This window comes from Nycticebus coucang, chromosome 3, assembly GCF_027406575.1.
Source record: "Nycticebus coucang isolate mNycCou1 chromosome 3, mNycCou1.pri, whole genome shotgun sequence".
NCBI lineage: Eukaryota > Metazoa > Chordata > Mammalia > Primates > Lorisidae > Nycticebus > Nycticebus coucang.
The window spans coordinates 77,523,622-77,544,593 of record NC_069782.1 but is presented as its reverse complement, the minus strand read 5'-3'; the positions used below and the strand labels follow the sequence as shown (position 1 = coordinate 77,544,593).

Genomic DNA, 20,972 nt, shown 5'->3' with positions numbered 1-20,972 from the left:
ATATTTTAATGTAAAATTTAATAAATGGAACTAAAGGTATTATGTCTAATTTAAAATTCTATATTGTGTAAACTATTGATATTAACATAATTGAGTTTGTAAACAATCCATTTGTAGAAGCTAACCTTAGACATCATATTGACCCAAAATATCTAGTGGGGCTCATCTGCAAAATGAAGCATCAATGCCTGGAATTCATTAAAAGTGTTACATGTTTAATTTCTCCTGCCCTACAGCTCCATTGTCTCGTAAAATTTTTCCTTTGATGTCCCCCACTAAAAGAATTAAAGGAATATTGTAATTGAAATGTCATCAATAATTCACAAGACCCTCCTCCACAGCAATACATCTGATGAAATATTAATTGAGCTCCACAGACTGACAGTCTGCAGAGGAGCACTTGCCTGTAATTTGAACCACGAGTCCTGATCTTGCTGTAGCTCAGACCTGCCAAGAAGGCAATTATCTGGATGGTCTTGCCCAATCCCATTTCGTCTCCCAGAATTCCTCCTGCCTGCTGGCAGTGCAATTCCCACAGCCACCTAACACCTGTCTGCTGGTACCTACAACAAAAACACCAACAAGAAAAGAGAAAATGGCAAATGGTGGATAATACAGATCATAACAGAAAGTACTCATGAATTAAGCATTTGGCTAGGTTCTAGTACCAGTCAGAGAAACATGCCGGATGTGTGTTTTACATGAGTACTCTATTTATAAGGTCATACATTTTTGATCACCTAGGCATAAAATCACAAATTTTTCTTTACAGAATGTTAACACATTTCTAATTAACCTGATAGATGGGGTAATTAGGGACTATCTCATTTCTTTTTCAACATTAGAAATAGCTTGGTAAACAAGCATAAACTTTGTATCATTTATTCACTCTCTTTCTGGGAAAAAATAATCCCAAATATTTTTAACATATAAAGTTCCATTAATTTTCCTATAAAAAAGAGGCATTAACACTTTTTTTATCTCAATTGCATAAAACAAACAAAGAAAAACACCACAATTTACAGCTTATACTATTGAAAAGTCACTTGGTAATCATATCTTTTTATAAGAAAAATTAAATTACATTTTAAAGCCATAAACAAGGCTAAATAATAGGACTGCTCTCAAAGTTAGTCTATAATGGATGATTCTGTAATATTATTAGTTGATGCAAAAAGGAATAGCTTAAAAACTCAATAATATAAAAAGTCTTTTCAATATTTTAAAACAGAAATTGATTAGGGGATTTTTATCACAGGTACAAAAAGATCAGAGCTACTAAGATTTTAAATAAAGAAATAACATCTCCTTCTCCCTATAAAAAATAGGAGTTGTTATTTTCCTTTCTCCATCAATAGCGTATTTAATTTATAACCTAAAAATGAAGTTAAAAAAGGAATAATGCAAAAAACATTTCTGAAAGTGAAAGAAATATTTAGCCATCATGCAATGGTATGAAGATTATATGACAAATCAAAAAATCTAAAGCAAAAACCACCAACAAAAGCTAAAGATTTTTTTTCCAAAGAAAATACCAAGGCTGAGTTACCTTGGTAATTTCCCTTTAACTCAACTTTAAAAAGTGGTTTTATTGTTTTGCAGTCCAGATATTTACTATTTGGTACCTGGTATGTCTATCTAAAAATCTCATTTTGGACTTCAGTTCTTGCGTTTGAACTGGTTTTAATTTCCTCTCAATAAATACATCATAATTAACTTTTCCCCCAGTCTTCTGCAAAACAAATTTTAAAAGTCTGACCTTGCTACTGCCATTACTACATACTATATAATCTCAGCTTTTAAAAAAGACACATTCTCAAAAAATCACTGATGTGCAATCAGTATCTAGCATTACTAAATTCTAGTCAATTACTGGGGTTCAGAATGACCATGGGACCACTTCCTCCAGGCAGGGACCAAAATCTCTGTGACCAGGTTGGTGTTTTACCACTGTGTCTGACTGTCCTCTTTCAATGTGGGTCCAACAACTTTCTTTGTTTGAAGCCCAGCCACTTAATTAAAGTGAAAAGAAACTAGAAAGGAGCAATTGAGAAATTATGAAAGAAATGGCAATCAGTATGGTATCCGGAGAGTTTGGGAGGGAATTAGGACATCTGGATTCTGTGCCACCCAGGACAGTCAGTAACAGCATGTTATGTGTCTCCTCATCTACAAATCTAATCTCTACTAGCTTCCAACAGCACAAGTTTGTGTGTTTACAAGCAGATGATTAGCACTAAAAATGACTTAAGGAAACATATCTACTAAGCAGCCCTGTAAGTCTCATCTCTAAAACATATTTACTAAGCAGCCCTGTAAGTCACATCTCTACATGGCCATACTCTGGAAAATCCCTAACAACTAGGGATAGTGTCCAAAAAAAGCAAAGAGTGACTCTTTCTTTCCACCCACAACACATGAAGGCCCTCAGACTGCAATCAAGGAAATTCACTGGCACACTCAAAAGCACCAGCCACCCTGTCGACAGCTATGTTTTGATGGAGAAGGAACAGCTCTGGTTCTAGTAGTGCCACCCACTGACTTTGACTTTCCTAATAATAAACACTGTAAAACAATTACATAGTTTAAATGAAAACATGTTGCAGAATCTACTTTTCAAAAACTGAAAAGCATGTAAAAATTTCTCCTTAGGAAAAGTTAAAGACTTGTACAAACTATTATACAACAATAAGGAAATTACTATATCCTGTTATCCCCAGAAAATGAAGCACCACAATGTGACCACAGATAATTGGTGTATTTTGGCATTGCTTTACTAACCAAAGACCACATTTACTAGAGTGACTGAAAGTAAGGTCAAAGGAATGAAGTTTGTCATTTGATTGCTAAATTATACAAATGAATGCATTTGCTGGGCAAACTTTCAAAACAAATTTAAAAGTTAAACATCATCTTGCAGAAAATAGCACTTAAATGGCTAATTGTACCTTCTAACTCTCTTGTGTATAACCATAAACCTTGTTAATTTGATTCCACAGAGAGCAGTAAATACAGTAAAAAAACTATATCTACAGTTCAAAATTAAATTGGCTAAAACTTGATCATAAAAGAAAAACAGAGACTCTATCAATCCTATTAATTTTTTTCATACATCAGAAGAAAAGGAACGTAAGTTTTGTGACATTTATAAAATACAGTAGAACCTCTATAGTTGACCAACCTCCCTAAATCGACCACCTCCTTCAGTTGACCTAATTTTCAGAGACTGGACATACACCACATGTACACAGCAGTCCAGTGGGCCTAGATTCTTATGTTTACCACCTCTGTATGTTGACCAGTTTGTTACGGTCCCTTGGGTGGTCAACTAACAGAGGTTCTATTGTATTTAAAAATCCTGTTTTTGTAGAGATGAAAACAAAACACTTTCCAGGAATGTGCAGTTAAGATTAATTTTTAGCCTGAGCAAGAGCATGACCTAATCTCTACTAAAAATAGAAAAACAAGCCAGGCACAGTGGCACACACCTATAGTCCCAACTACTCAAGAGACTGAGGCAAGAAGACTGCTCACGCCCAAGAGTTTGAGGTTGCTTAGAGCTATGACACCATGACATTCTACCCAGGGCAAGAGAGTGACATTCTGACTCAAAAAAAAAAAAATGATTTTTAAAAATGTATTTATATTGAGCGGCACTTGAAGCTCAAAGGAGTAGGGCGCCGGCCCCATATACTGGAGGTGGCAGGTTCAAATCCAGCCCCAGCCAAAAAACTGCAAAAAAAAAAAAAAAGTATTTATATTAACTACTGTAGAGTTAATTGTCAATACACTGAATACTATACACTCTTAGACAGCAAGTTTGGTTCTATGAACTACAAAATTTCTTTGCTAGAAAATCTGACATTTATACACAAATGCACACTCAATTCTTGATATTTGCCAAATCACTTATTGTATTTGCAGAAATATCCTGTCTTTGTGAAATCAATTTAATCTATAATTTGGTTATTACTTTTGCTAGTTCAACACTGATACTATTTGCCTGTTCCTTAATAAGCAATCACCTTAGAGAAAATGAAAAGACTTGCCAATAAATGTTGTCTTTATTTACCTTGTCATAGTTAATTTTCATTTGGGAAAAGCAATAAACAAGGTAAACAACTCTCTGAGCTATTTTTTCTGCAAAAATTGCTAGAGATTCATACTTTACTTTCTCCATAGTTAGCTCTTCCTCTGTCCAGTTATGGCATCTAACCAAGTCACTTCACATCTTTAGGATGTGGCTTCTCCTGTGTTTAGTGGGTTAAAATACTCTTCACTCCCCAGCCTCTCCATAGAGAGAAAAATTAAAACTATACAGTGAGCTCTTTGAGAGGAAATATAAAGAGCGCACGGTTTTTAAGTAGACTTCTTCCACAAGTTTAGGACTGGGCTGACAGCTGAAATCTATAAAGGAGATTAAACTTAATCATCTCAAAGAATGAAGTTTGCATCCTGCTCCCAACTACAAATTGATGATACCAAGTCAGAAAGAAGGTATTTAATGGTTTAACTTCCTACGTTCATCTAAGAAGCCTTTGTAAAGCATCTTGTTAAGTAAATCCCAGGAGTGATGAGACTGAAATGTTCCTCCATATTCACATTCATCACAGGAGACTGGCCAGCCATTATAGACCATGAGCAAGCATCTATCAGGCAACATCAGGCATCTGCAACATTTGCCTGCTTTACACACGATATTTGGGCAGCTTCAAATAGCAACTTAATCCTCAAGGTGTTGCCTGTATCTTCTCTTTTGACATTAGAATGATATCTACATAAAATATTTAGATGCTCAGCGGCAACTGTAGCTCAGTTGTTAGGGCGCCGGCCACATACACCAAGGCTGGCGGGTTTGAACCCGGCCTGGGCCAGCTAAAGCAACAATGCCAACTGCAACAACAACAACAAAAAATAACCAGGCATTGTGGCGAGCAGTGGCTGTAGTCCCAGCTACTTGGGAGGCTGAAGCAAGAGAATCGCTTAAGCCCAAGAGTTTGAGGTTGCTGTGAGCTGTGATGCCACAGCACTCTACCAAGGGGTGACATAGTGAGACTCTGTCTCAAAAAAAAAAAAAAAAATTCAGACACACATTTGGTCAGCAAAAAAGTATTATACCCTCAGGTACAATGTAAGACTCTCAGAAAATAATTGAGTTTTTTACTTCCACACAGGAGTAAAAAAAAAAAAAAAAAACCCTCCCCAATACCAATATTAATATACAAGTTTGGCACCTTATGATGACTAAGAACAAAACACCAATTCAACATAGATGGCTTTTAAATGTGATGCTTTTAGTAGGCCAAGATAGGTCCATATAGATTCATCAGTACACAAACATACCCGATGTGCACTTCAGTCAATTTATTATCATCTAATTTTAATGAACAGCATGTGGCTACAATTTCATTTGACAGTGTCTATTTTTGCAATAAATTGCTCCAAGTACCTTAAGGGCCTACAGGTAACTACTGTGTAATTCCTAAAATATTAATTTGCACATAATGTCTTATGACAAATATAAAGATCAGATCACATGGTACGTACTTAAAAAGCTTTTTGAACAGGAAACCTGGCACTTTAAAACCTTCATCAAATTCAGCATCACTTTCCTCAGAATCGTCTCCCAATTTCAGATGCTTCTCTTTATCCTGCAGTCTCAATTTATTCCACCTCCTATAATGAAAATAAAAATCGTATTTCCATTATTTTGGTTATAAGACAGATTAAAATAGATAGTTCCAGATCATACCCAAGAAAAAAACAGGTAAATTAGAAGAGGAAAGTATTTCAAATTGTATATAAAACCAGCACATTGTACCCCATAATTGCATTAATGTACACAGCTATGATTTAATTAAAAAAAAAAAAAAAACGTAAAAAAAAAAGAATAAGTCTTTCAGGTTTCTGCTATCATTATATCCAAAGCAAAGATACTCAAAAAAGAAAAACAATTCTCTTTTCCTGCCTTCCTAATTCATTTCTTATTTGAATTATTATAGCTGCTCTAGCAATATTTCTGTAAGGCCTCATTTCATTATCAAAACTACCTGCTCTTCTTCTGGCATGCCCCAAGGCAGAAATTTCTCTGCTAGTTCCTAAGATATATGAACTTAGTTCTACTAAAGATTCAGCAAAAATTTCAACATACTGATGTATCTCCAAAACCATACAATACAACAAAAAATAGATTTTACTTATAATTACTCTTTCTGTGCCAAAGATATGATAGTCACTGAATAAAGCAGCATAGTATCTTGGACACAAAGCAAATTTTTGGTCAAAACCACTGTATTTGAATCATGTCACTCCTTATTCTATGGGGGGAGATCACAACAATATATAAATACTAATAGTTATATCACTCAGAAAACGTGTTCACTGAATAAAGTCTAAGTTACAAATTTAATAATGTGATGCTTTTCAGATATAAAATCAGATGAACATTTTATATTTCAGAAGGATGTCATTAAGTATGTTTAACAAAAGAAATGTCAACTGTATAAAGATCTTAAAGTCTTAGCAACACACCAAGGTTGTGGGGAAGATGCTGCCATTTAACCATAGCACATGCATAGGACTATAATGGACCCTGAGGTCTTAAGTTTAAAAAAAAATTACCAGTCAATAGCCTCAAATTCTATTCACTCTGAAAATAAAAGGACAACTTTTCTCAGCATGCATGTAACTGAGATTCTGAACTGCGCAAAATGGTAGAAATAAAACAATAATACAGATAAATGCCTTGAAACTAAAAGACCATGGGAAGGGAATGAGAGCAGCAGCATACAGAAAAAGGCATTTTTTCTATGCAAGAATGGAGAATGTCTGAGGGAAAGCAAGAGAGAAAATGAAAGAATAATACTATATACTCTGCCTGGTTAGAGGTATGGTATATTTTCCAATATCCATTACAAAACCAGCAGAGGCCAGTGCAAGAGTAACAGGCAATGCCATCTAAGTAGCTGCTGACGGACCTTAAAACATAGCCTCTGATAAATTCTTGCCTTGTTGAAAATTTCTGCTCTTCAAACTAACAAAAGAAAGAGCCAGCTAAAATTTACTTGTGATCAATAAGAAAGCACTAGTTTGTGATGTGAAAGTGCATTGCAGGGTAGTAAGAGAACCCATAAACACAATCAATGAAGCACTGTTGGTAATTTCCAGAGAACAGCAAATGGAAGAGTCAGTATATGGCCAAGTCTAAGGACTTATCTATCATCTAACCCTAAGGTTTAATATGTGATACTTTATATATAAAAATTTAATGTCCTTTTTGCACTTAACTTCTAAAGGCAATCTCTTCTCTTTTACTAGTATTTATTTTTCTCCCTTAAAAATTATCTCCACACAATGGACAAAATGAAGTTATCTCTAGGTGGCCATAACAGTCTTCTGAGTTTTACAAATTTTATGAAACACAGCAGTGGCTGTTTTGCTCCCACACCACACCCCACCCCACAAGTTACCCCAGGTAACCCGATAATGCCTGGAGATGTTCTTGGTTGTCACATTACTACTACTGGCATCTTGTAGGTGGTGTCCAGGGATGCTGACAAATATCCTACAACACACAGGACTGCCCCCTTCCCCCAGCAAAGTTCTAGTCTCAGATGTTAATAGTGTTGAAGCTGAGAAATCCTGGTATACAGGTATCCCTTACTATCAGAACTTAGAAACTAAAAAGATACACACATTTTTCATGATGCAGATTTACTCACTCTGAAATTTAGCAATCAAGCAGTTTCAGATAAGATATTCTTCAGTATCTAAATTCTCACACTCTGAACTCAGAACCAAACGTCTGCATAACAAAGGATAATGTATTCAGCAAATTTGTATATAACATGAAATTTGGAAGAATCACAAAAACTATCATGGCCATTTAAAAACACTTCATCTTTGCAATTTCCCAAAGGTAATTTTACAAGGAAAGAAAGAAAAACACCAGAAGAAATTGGCTTTAAAATACGGCACAGACAGGAGTATCACATATTAAACTTCACTGATAGACAATGGTTATTTCCTTAGACTTAGGCAGGAAATCTTTAAAGCTGTTAAACTTCCCACGGCCTCAAACTGCATCCATCGATGTCATTTCAGCTTTCTCCTCCTCCCTCCCTCCTAAAATATACAGGCGTCGTGTTACCACAGAGCTCAGCGCGTAGGAAACCACATAAGCCACTACAGAAATGATTGCATTCCAATGCCTTCCGTTTCATAAAGAAAGATGAAAAGGACCAAACATTTATTCAGTTTGGCTAACGGATGACTAAAGGTGGTACAAAAAAATCATTATTGCCTACGAGTATGTGTATCATTGTGAAGACAAATTGCCCCAGTAGAATCATATATACATAATAAAGACAGAAAACACTAGGGTTGTAAAACCACATGCATGTGGGCTCCGGCTAAGAAATTCTCCTGTTACATAAGCAATACTTCCTCATGTGGCTTGGAGCCAAACGACCTGACCATCTGACAGAGCCCCAGTGAAGCAGCGCAGCAGGAAGATGCTGGTGGACAAGAGGAATGAGGGACACAGGACACAAGGGAGATGGAGGAGAGGGGAGTTCACCTGCACACACACAGAAACATGCCTTCCCAGCCTACCTGCTGCCAATAGATTTAAAGGTGCTCTCTGTAGTGTGTTCAGCCAGTCTGTCCTGTAGCCTAGCGGGCTGTGCAGTCCGCCTGGCCAGCAGAGGTAAAGGGGGAGTCCGTGCTATGAATACACTGGGTTTGACATACAGAGAGGTGTAGGCCCAAGCACAAAAGTCTGGGCGCAGACCAGCCAGCGTCAATCTGGTGCCATTTATGAGCTCTTTCACCCTCAGCAAGTAACTCTGTCAGCACGTTAAGTTTCCTCCACTGTGAGATGTGGGCAAGGGCAGCACCTACTAAACTGGGTTTGGGGGAAGATTAAATGAGATGCCCCAGGTAAAGCACTTAGTGAATCAACTAGAATATAAGAAATGCTTAACGGATACAGTATTATATATATACTCACATACATTTACTGAAATCCTGACAACCTGTGGCACCTGCACCCCATAGCAGGTGCCACTGCTATGTTCACTTAAATTAGAGGAGGAAACACACAACATGCATGTGGCCCAACACGGCCTGCAGGTGATGACGCAGCACACCACAATGTTTAACAGAGGCACACACACGTTTATATTTGAACAAAAACTGTGACAGTTTCTCAAATGGATACTCAGTAAATTATTATGAATAAGGTTGTCTCTATATGAATAAAGACACCTGGCCTTCAGAAAGTACCTGCTGGAATATCCCAATTTAAAAGTTCTGTCACAAATCTGTAAATAGTAAACTGTCATGAAGTATGGCAGACTTTTATATGATACCCACAAAAATGGATACAGATGATTTAAAATTGGTTGGGAATGGGTCAAAGTTAAGATCTGGGCCCAAGTGAACTGAAATCTTAAAAATCAGAAATGGCCCCCAAATGTTTAAAATCAGTTATTTCCATAAATAGACCCATTAACTAAGAAAAGGCGCAAGGGGGCATTAAATAGTCCAACATTTACCTTTTTAGAAAAGAAATAAATTTTTCACATTCTCTATTCTCTCAATTAAAAAAATCCACACACGTAATAGTCACAGCTGCAGCCACATAAAACAAAGTGAGCATGGTGTTCTCTGGCTGAGTTTCCAACTCCTCACACGACTGCCAGAATCAGCCTGCCATTGACTCTGCTGGCAGCCACTTACAAGAGAAGCCAGGAACAAACATAAACCCACAATTCCAGGCAGATGCAGGCAGAGAAAATACTCCCAGCTTCCCTACATTCATACAGGAGTGAGGACCTGGCCCAGGCAGTGTGGCCTGGGGCTGATATTACAATGATCATCTATCAGAAGCAACACGGACCTAGCATAAACAGTTGAACTGCACCAGGAACTATGCTTCCTCCAGCTGTAACCTACTAGGATGCCTTGTCAATGGGAGAACCCTAAGAATACATTTAAGAACTAGCTGCCACCATTTAAAGGTAATTTATCTTGGAAGAATTTCCAGTTTTCTAAGGATGTTCAAAATATCTAAGCTGAAAAACACAGCTACCTACTACCACTGTGCCTTTCTAGGCACATGGTCACACTCCCCCCAGTGCCTTCCCCAACACACACATCCACATGCTCAGCAGACCCTCCACCCTTCACTCAAAGAGATGCCCACTTGGGGAACCTTCCCTGACCAGCCAGCCTCAGGCATCCTGTCTTTCAAGGGCCCATTCAGACACTCAGTATGTGCTGAATGTATGCATTGTGGAAGTTCAGAATTGGGCTAGGGATAAGACACAGGGACAGAGAAGCACGGTTTGAAAACATGGTTTGTTTTTCAGCTTAGATATTTTGAACATCCTTAGAAAACTGGAAATTCTTCTAAAATAAATTACCTTTAAATGGTGGCAGCTATCTTGAGTGTATTCTTAGGGTTCTTCCATTGACAAGGCATCCTAGTGGGTTATCTGGAAATGTGTTCTAGCAGCATTCTGTTCTGTCTCACTTAGGCCTGCCGCTTGCTGCATTTCCCTACTCCTTCTATCTGTGTGACTTTAAGGCACTAATCTCAGGTCTATCCACTGGATAAACATAGTCATGGTCCACTGCAAAGAATGACCTACAACAGTAGGCAAACACTACATCAGATTCTTTGTTAGAATCTTATAATAAAATAAAAGAGAAGAAGATAAGCTCATTGTTTTGGATAATTAAAAATAAGTAAATTGCCAGGCACAGTGGCTCAGTGGCTCACACCTGTAATGCCAGCACTCTGGGAATCAGGTATATTGCTTGAGCTCAGGAGTTTGAGATCAGCCTGAGCAAGAGCCAGATGAGACAGTGTTTCTACTAAAAACAAAAATAGAAAAGTAACCGGGCATATAGTCCCTACTACTGAGGAGGCTGAGGCAAGAGGATTGCTCAAGCCCAAGAGTTTGAGGTTGCCATGAGCTACAATCATGCCATGGCACTCTATACAGGGCAAAATAGTGAGCATCTATCTCAAAAAAGAAAAGAAAAATCATGTAAGTTACTTCCATGTCTGAGCTCCATTTTCTGGTTCACCAGTGAGTCCACTTTGTAAAGAGACTGGTTCTTGCATACCAGCTGATAGGAAGAATCAGGAGCCCTGGGCTTGGCTGCAAGCTTCCCCAGGATCAGGCAGCAAAGGCAAGGGAAAAGATCTGACTTCTTATGAAAGAATTCTTATGACAGGAACAATTTAGCCCTAAACTATATTTACACTAACTAGGAAGGAAATAATGTTTTCCATGTTTCCTCCTTCATTTCTTTCTTTAATGCATATGTGTTAATTCTCACAGCTGCAACCAAATAAAATGCATTGAGTGTGTTATTCACCTGGACATATTCTAACTCCTAAGGACCCTGTCAGGCTCCAGTGGTGGCCACCGGAGAAAAACCCAGCAATAAACACACATGTAAGATACCCAAAGAAAAGTAAAAACTGGAGACAGGCAGAAGAGGTACATTATAGCCCTGTAACTGGTAAAGGGAGGCCTGAACTTTAGAAAACATCATTTAAGATTGCTGAACTTACCTCCTTGACCACAAAATGGGCCAAATAATGGGTTCTTATGAGGACTAAATGAGATATGTACACCGGGCTTTGAAAACTACACAAATATCAGGTGCTATCTTACAATTGTTGGCAGGAGATTACACAAAAAAAGTAAAATTGAGGAATATTAGCTAATGTAGATTAAGTGTGGAATAAAAAATAACAAATATCAAAACACCTCTTGCACTGTTGAGCAGGTAGAAATTCCACTCCATCCCAAAGCACAACTGCTTGTCATGCTATTCCATGCCTTACCGGTTAGACAAGACTGACAGGACATTCTAGTCACGACATCCTACTATCCAGAGCAGCAAGGAAAAGGTCTGGAAATCAGGTCCTAAGAGAACACAGGAAAAGCGCACAGAAGGATCTGGCACAGCTACCTGAGAATAGGCCCTGAGGAACCACAGCATAACCTTGATCTCCCTGTACATAGAACCAAGGAGCAGGTTGAGAAGTCTGTCCCCTGGAAAGATTCCTAGTGCCCCCTAGTGTATTCAAAGGAAAAATAATTTTTTTTTATTTCTCACCAAACTTGATAATTTATATTCATACAGACACTGGCTATGCATATAATAGGTTGAGTATCCTTTACCTGAAATGCTTGGGACTGGAAGTATTTCATATTTTTTTGGAATATTTGCATATACACAATGAGATATCTGAGGGATCAGATCAAGTCTAAACACAAATTCATTTGTGTTTCATATACACATTATGCCCAGAGCTCTAAGGTAATTTTATACAATATATTTTGTATACACTTTTCATACACTTTTATGTATGAAACAAAGTTTTGATTGTGTTTTGACTGAGATCTGTCATGTGAAGTCAAAAGTAGTATTTTTCACCTGTGGCATTATCTTGGTGCTCAAAAATTTTCAAATTTCAGAGCATTTCAGATTTAGAGATGGTCAACCTGCAATGTCAACTGTTCAGTTGCCTTTTTCAGGAATTGTTCAGTTCACTTTTCATATTTGTTACTAATTATAGGCTCTTCTTCAAGGTTTCATGGTTTCCCACTGACCCTCTTTTTAAGCATTTTATTGGCTTGACAAAATCTTTGTCATGACTGTTTTAGTTAGTGGACATATAAATTACAAGAAGAGGTAACATTTATTGAATGCCTGATATATGTCAAACATCTTACCTATTTTATGTGTTGTAATCCTACCACCCTACCTATTTCAAAATACTGTCTCTCAAAAGTTATTTTCCAAACTCCCTAGAACCTCTCCCCCATTCTCTCACAGTTCCAGCCAAAGGGTCAAAAATCACCTCTTTAATTGCCACATAATGAAAACAACTGTACAAGAGCAAACCAAGTTCTAAAACTTTCATTCAAATTCTGTCCAAGAAAATATCAGGGCTAAGGTTTCTGAAGAGGAAAAAGACTACCTTTGTTTTTTGTTATAACAATTCCTTCCTCCCATCAATACCAAGCAGGTAAGATAAAACTCACTCTCCACTAGACACCTGCAAACTTTTCCATGAACAGTTTGGTCCTCAAACTTTTTAACCAGGGGGTCAGTTCACTGTCCCTCAGACTGTTGGAGGGCTGGACTATGGTTCAAAAATAAAACTATGGGCTCAGTGCCTGTGGCTCAAGCAGCTAAGGTGCCAGCCACATACACCTAAGCTGGTGGGTTCGAATCCAGCCCAGGCCCACCAAACAACAATGATGGCTGCAGCCCAAAAGTAGCTAGGCATTGTGGTGGGTGCCTGTAGTCCCAGCTACTGGGGAGGCAGAGGCATGAGAATCGCTTGAGCCCAGGCGTTGGAGGTTGCTGTGAGCTGTGATGCCATGGCACTCTACCCAGGGTGACACCTTGAGGCTCTGTCTCAAAAAAAAAAAAAAAAACTATAAACAAATTCCTATGCACACTGCACATATCTTATTTTGAAGTAAAAAAACAAAACAGGAACAAATACAATCACATTGCCTCATGTGGCCCGCGGGCTATAGTTTGAGGACCCTATTTTTTAACAAAAGATAATCTGAGCTAACAATCACATAAGATACATTTAATATAAGACAAATTGATGTACATAACTGCCTATACCAACCTTCAAAGGGGACAAAATAAACCTATTAATGGGAATTGTCAAATATTAGTAGCCTGAGATCATATATTAAAAAAATAAAGATGCCCGTCCCAAAATTTCAAGGAAGTCACATGCGCAAGTGCTTAAAATTCAAAACTGACCTTACGGCTTTGTCTTTATCTTTTTATGTGGCAAGGGCCACTGAACATGGAACAGTTTAAATGTGCACTGTCTGTAAGGGAAAAGCCACACATCATACAGTTATTCTTAATAAAGAGTAAAATTTCAGGGCAGCGCATGTGGCTCAAAGGAGTAGGGCGCCGGCCCCATATACCAGAGGTGGTAGGTTCAAACTCAGCCCCGGCCAAAAACTGCCCCCCCCCTCAAAAAAAAAAAGAATAAAATTTCAACCAGGATTATTCTCCACTTATTGTAATATCCATGAAAGAAATTCTACAAGAAAAGCACAATGAGTACAATTTGATTTTTAAAAATACATTCAGGCACCAAGCTGGGTATTTAATACAGTTTGCATTTCTGTAGTGCAATAGGTTTCCTATTTCAGACAGCTAAGAATCCCTTATAGATTAGTCTAATTTGCTAAATTGAGATGCTCGGTGTTTTACTTTTCTATCTGCCTTTTTATGGTCTATCTGGGTGGACTTAATTGGCACATCTGAGTAGATGAAATAGCCTCAGTTAGGACTGCAGATCTCACAGAGTAAATTAAGACTGATGCTGACAATTATGCATGTATGCATGGAGCCGAGAAGGAAAGGTGTGTGCAGAGCAGAAAGCAGAATTAGTCTTCATCTGTGTCTCAGCTTTGTCATTTAAAAGAAGCCCAATGTGCTCTCTTAGAAAACTCCTTAAGGGAGTAAAAAATTTTTTTTCAATTTAAAATATAGATTCCAGGCTGGGCTCAGTGACTCATGCCTGTACTCCTAGCACTCTGAGAGGCCGAGGCAGGTGAATTGCTTGAGCTCATGAGTTCGAGACCAGCCTGACCAAAAGCAAGACCCTGTCTCTAAAAAATAACCAGGCATTGTGGCTGGAGCCTGTAGTCCCAGCTACTTGGGAAAGTCAGATAAGAGCATCACTTGAGCCCAAGAGTTTGAGGTTGCTGTGCGCTATGACACCACAGCACTCCACTGAGGGCAACAAAAATAAATACATACATACATAGTTCTAGAAGAAAAAAAGAAGAAGAAAAAGAACAACAGAAAAGGAAATGAACTCCCAGAAAGACATAAGAACACTCTTCAAATTATTATTTAGGTTTCTAGATCAAATCTAGATTAAACTTTTACTAAATTCAGATTTTCAGGGGAATTGGGGGGGGGGGCACTTAAAAAAAAAAAGCACAAGCAAATCAAACTTCACAATGTAAGTTGGCCTTTGCTTAAGGATGGCATAAAATTGCTAAATCCAATGGAAGGACAGATGGAACAATCCCAGCACAACAAACAGGCTCCAGGAAGATAATAAAACGGATACGGAGAGGCTGGGAGAGCAGTGGTTCTGGGGGCACAGCCTTTAGCATTGCAGGCTAGGAATGGCCCCCCAGATGGAATGGAGTTGGCCTCCCTCAAGGAAGGGAAAAACCACTCACAAAGGCAATGGCTCACCTAAGTCCACTGTGGCAAAACAAGCTGCTAGATCACTCCCACCTGCCCCAGTCCCACTCTGTTGCCCCAGGCTAGAGTGCCATGGCCTCAGCCTAGCTCACAGCAACTTCAAACTCCTAAGCTGAAGTGATCCTCCTGCCTCAGCCTCCCAAGCAGCTGGAATTATAGGCATGTACTACTACACCCAGCTAATTTTTCTACTTTCAGTAGAGACGGGGGTCTCCCTCTTGCTGTAGTGCTGGACTTAACGGATCCTCTCACCTCAGCTTCCCAGAGTGCTACAATTATAGGCATGAGCCACTGAGCCAACTCAGACCCATTCTTCTCCACTGAAGAGTTAGGAGAAGGGCAAATTACTTCATCTCTACTACGGGGTGTGAGGATTAAACCAACTAACCCTTATAAGGAAAAGCACCACCAAGTGATAAGTGTCCACACACGTTAGCTATCACTGTTGTGTATATACACTCCTCCTGACCCCTATCTGATGCCACCCTTGCTCAGGAAATGGAGGCCTCCAACTTTCCAAACCCACAAGACTCTTTGCAACATTTATCCTACCAGGCCAGATCCCTCTCGGGACCTGAAAATGCCAACTGCCTACCCCTTCACAGAACTGTGCATGTGTGCAACCAAACCCTCCAAACCAGGATCCAAATGGCCCCTGGCCACAGAAGGCCAATGCTCAGGGGGAAGACAAGGAAGAATATTATTTTCCCACATGATCAGACTTTACAGACTATTAAAAGACACTTCATAAGATTTACACAATGAAAGGAGTCTTTATCAGCCCTCTTTAGCTCAGTTATTCATGTAAATTAATAAACAAAAAAATGGGGCACAAGAAAAAATAGTGTTTAGAATCAAAAGTATTTTTTTTTTCTTTTTGAGACAGAGTCTCAAGCTGTCACCATGAGCAGAGTGTCATGGCGTCACAGCTCACAGCAACCTCCAACTTGGGCTCAAGAGATCCTCTTGTCTCAGTTTTTCTATTTTACTAGAGACAGGGGTCTTGCTCTTGCTCAGGCTGGTCTCAAACTCATGAGCTTAAGCAATCTACCCACCTCGGCCTCCCAGAGTGCTAAGATTACAAGGCGTGAGCCATGGCACCAGCCAGAATCAAAAGTATATTAAAAACAACAATTGTGCAGGGTACATCAACAGGCATCAAGAGGTCTCCTGGACTCCTAAGCCACCAACTCCCCAAATCCTCATCCAATTCCCAGATCCCAGGATTGGGTTTTTGGTTTGGCTTTTAGTTCAGAAGGTGAAGGCAGCTATGTGTTGTTTCTTGGCACCACCCCGTGGTCACACCTGGATATTGCACCTACCACCTAAGCCCACATCTACACAGCCCTGCAGGACTTCAAACTCAGCTCTACCTCGTAACAATGAGAGGGTGAGCAAGCTGATTAACATGGAAGGGCCATGATTATAACAACGTAAAGATATGTATGCTTAGGATCAAAAACTGGAATTCCATAGAGAATAATAGTAACAAAAAACAGAGGTGGATTTCTAATCTTAATATTATATTTTCACAGTAAAAAGGAAATCATCAGAAGGCTGAAAGATGGGGTTGGTAGGGAGAACTTTCAAACCTTTCAATAGCACCAACTCAAATCCATTTCAGGCTGTGATCTCAGCAGCTTAGTCCAACATACCAGGGTCCCCTGAGGAGACTCGGCCACCACCTACTGAAGAGTCTGCTTCTGAACCTCTGCTGCTTTTTACTGATTAGGGGTAGTGATGGGGTGGGGATTTATCCCAGAGGCAATTATTTGCTGACTTTGGAAAAGCATTATGTTCCTTACCAACAATTTTCTGAACCACCCCAAAGGTCTTCTGAATGGGAACATAGTTCTTTACAAACAGGGGCCTATGACAACTTCACCTCAGGAACAGGGGAGCTCAGTCACAGCTCCAGGGCAGTCCCTGGCTTCTCCCAACCCTGACTGTGCCTCCAGCTCTCCAGGCCACGCCCAGGCACCTGTGCAGAAGAAGTTCCCCAAGAGAATTCTGGTGCATAGTCTTCCAGAAAAACCAGACCATCTATGACCTGCAGCACCTAGGTGAGGCCCCCCTCCAGGTCCTCTCCTGTGTAAACACAACTGTGTGCAGGCCACATAGCAGAGGAGTCTAAAGAAACTAATAAACTGAATCAGCCACAAACTACAGCCTCAGAAAGAAAAAGCATTTAAGAGACTTATATATATATACATCCAATAGCTGCTGACAGGTGTCTGAATCACCTATGAAAACCTGTTAAAAGTACTGCCCCTCAGCTAGACATCCTGAACCCGGGGGGGAGCCCAGTAATCACATAGAATCAGTGTGGGCTGAGAAGCTCTGCTTCGGTCTTTGCTCAAAAGCACAGACTGTGAGGGTCACAACTTTAAACTCCCACAAAGCAAAAGGAAACAGAAGAGCCTGCGGGAATGGGTTTACATCACATAATAAATGCTAACCTCAGCATTGCCGTTAAAGAGAGACAAAAACTTCTTTCCACATGTGACTGCTCACCCAGGATGCAACCTGATCTATGTCCCATAGCCTAACCACGCAGGGCTGGCCACTGCTGGGGAAAGAGACAAGAGTCAGTGATACTTTTTGTTTTACTTGCTCAGGACAGGGCTGGCAAATGCCTGACATGAATGCTGCTGGTCCACCCACCCCATCCCCACAACAGACGTCATAAAGGGACCATGGCAAGACTTTCCTAGCCAACCCAAACAGACTCCCCAGGGATGAGAGCTGGCTGATGAGGTGAAATCCACATGCCCTAGCTGTCATAACACGGACAGCTTAAAAACTGGGCCTCTCTGCACCACCATGGCCACCATACCAATCTCCGAGGCAACCCAGAAACTCTTGAGGAAATAATGCGCCTTCAAACCAAACCAATTTCCTTGTCAATGAAGCACCCAAAGTTTTACGGCAAATGAGCAAAGTTTTTACCAACCCTATCAATCTGGCCAATAGACAAGGCTCTGCATTGGGTGAACTTCCGCCTCTAAAATCTCCCCCCAAATACTTCAGTCTGAATTAACTATTCCGTTTACACTTGCTTAGGTCCTATTTGTGTCTGTGTCCACTGACAGACTGCCAATTCTTTGCTGGGAATCCTTGAAGCCAGCCCTCATTCCACATACTCCTGCCATGGAAGCAAAGTTGAAGTGACAGGACTTGACCTCAAGCATATGTCAACTGGGAAGTGAATCAACAACACTGAGGTGACAAGGACTGACAACAAACATCTTGATCTTGATGACCCTGAGGGGGAACATGTAAGTGAAATGTGTAGCTTTCTGGGCACTCTGGGCTGTCCTGGCTGCACAAACTGGACTAGGTAAGGAGCATGCAGGTGATGGCCAGGAACACCTATCACTCAAACACGGAAGGTACATTAGTTCTATTAAGTCTTTATTTGGCTCCTGGAGCTCCCAGGCCAGCAATTTCTAAAGCAGCAATATATTTTAAGAAAGCACTAACCCCCACTATCAAGACCCATACTCTAATGGAAACCCTGGTAACACAAAATTAAAATGAAAAAATAATGTATATTTTCTAAGATCTGCATATGACTGACATGAAAGAATGAGAACAGAATGTTTACTTCTCAGCAGGGGCTCATCCATCCTGTGTGACACGAAAAGGTATGAAAATCAGGAACATCAACTGACAAGCCGGCCTCCCCACGCCATGTACACACAGGAGGAGGCACAATAAACATACAAGAAGGGAAAATACAGTGTGAAAAATGGCTAAAACGTCAAAGATAGAGCTGAAGTCTTGGGCCAAATCAAAGAAACAGGATCCTGAGTGCTACTGCCCAGTTCCAGAAAAGGTTTGGTAGGAAATTCCCACTAAGCATCAACTCCAACAAAGATACTAGGCAGGACAAATCTAGAGCCAATGAAAGGCCTGTGACTCTCCAGCTAAGAGAATAAAGCAGATGGGATGTCTTAGGAGTCACCCATCCTCACTCCCACAACTTTAAAAGCATTATAACTAACAGGCTATAACCTCAGTAAAAGGTCAGACAGTCTAGCCTGGGTTCTAACCAAGAAAAACTCATTTTCTAGGTTGTAAACCATGTAACTTTATTCTGATCATCCATCATCAAACTATTGCTAAGACAAGCATTCCTAAAAGTCTGTTTCTTTCCTTGACGGAATACGATTACAATTCCAATCCATCTACAAAGATCAGCAACAAATATCAAAACCTAGTGACTGGCAGTTTTAAAATGTTCTTACTGTTCTTCTCAAACCTGAGCATTTTATTTTTGTTTAACACTCCCCAATCCAAAGAGCACCAAAGGAGATGTAATACACTTCAATGTGGATATCTGCAGTTTAACAGCCTTAATAACTACAGCTATAAAATTTTAAGAGCTATCATATTTTGGTACCAATTAAAAGTTATTGATATTTCTAAAATTCATTTAAGATTTTACTGTAACTTAGCAAAGTACTGGCTTATGATATGGCTTTGGAAATAATAAATTGTTTTACAATCTTAACATTATTAAGAAAAACATATTGCCATGAAATTAAACTAAACCCACGTTTAAAATTCAATCAAAATAAATTGCTCTTGATCAAAATATGATATATTTAAAATAAATTTAATATTGATCCAGTTTAATGGGAAGAATTTATATTGCTCCACTCTAATCAATATGTTGAGATTAACGCTTTTATTAATTTTCTATACTTGTTAAGAAAAAGACTGACACTGCTCACTTTTCAGGAGTAGTTAATTCCTCGAGGAACTTTACAGATAGTTAAGTATGCATAGGGACTAAAGTTTCAGTGAGAAATGACAAATATAAGACCCTCCTCCACTATGTATTATTCTAACATGCTATGCTACTAGACTCTGAGTGTAACAGCACTAATGAATGGATATAAGTCACAGGGCCTCAAATTATTTTATAAGAGCTCTCTGGTGCATCTACTTTGAAAAAGTTATAGATGGGTCTGTCTGGCAGTCTGGATATGGGCCATGAGCAGTTCTTAAACAAGAAAAGAAAAATTATCAGATCAACCTTCACTTACACAGGCCAGGGGAAAGCTACAGTAAATACAACAAATTAGGTGTACCCACCTTGAGAAATAAGAAAAAGCCACCCACTATTAAGCATTTACAAAGTAATAAGATTCCTTCTTCTCTCCTGAGAGTTCCTGGTGAGCTAACTCAGACTTGAGACCAGTGGCAGTGCAGTGAGTGCTCAATGGGACACTCTGGGGAAGCCCACAGTATAGGAATTGCTTTTGCTGGCTCACAGCAATATGTGGCGATACACGATCTTGACTTCACATTCCACAAGTTCACCGTCCCTTTTATCCCACTTGCATCATACACTGACAAACTCATGGAGATAAAAGCCAAAGTCAGCTTCCAGCATTAAAAATGACAATGAAAAGTACACCAAAGTATCCTTTGGCACAACAGTGATTTATAACTATATGGATAACTATTTTTTTCAAAACAAGAGGCATTTAAGAAAGCAAGCTTAGGGCTGCGCCTGTGGCTCAAAGGAGTAGGGCGCCGGCCCCATATACCGCAGGTGGTAGGCTCAAACCCAGCCCCGGCCAAAAACTGCAAAAAAATAAAAAATAATAAATAAATAAATAAATAAGTAAGTAAATAAATTAGGGCGGAGCCTGTAGCTCAAAGGA

The 20,972-nt window shown here is 39.4% G+C and overlaps 1 protein-coding gene across 3 annotated transcripts in view; it reads right to left on the bottom strand.

The window, feature by feature from the left end:
• ERCC6 (ERCC excision repair 6, chromatin remodeling factor) overlaps positions 1-20,972 on the bottom strand; it is a 77,783-nt gene that overhangs the window by 38,556 nt on the left and 18,255 nt on the right. For all 3 annotated transcript variants that reach the window (XM_053584275.1, XM_053584274.1, XM_053584273.1), the window contains 2 exons: positions 5,548-5,676; positions 405-563 (listed from right to left, as the gene is read on the bottom strand). In XM_053584275.1, the coding sequence (XP_053440250.1) occupies positions 405-563; positions 5,548-5,676 (288 nt within the window). The remainder of the gene's footprint in view (positions 1-404; positions 564-5,547; positions 5,677-20,972) is intronic.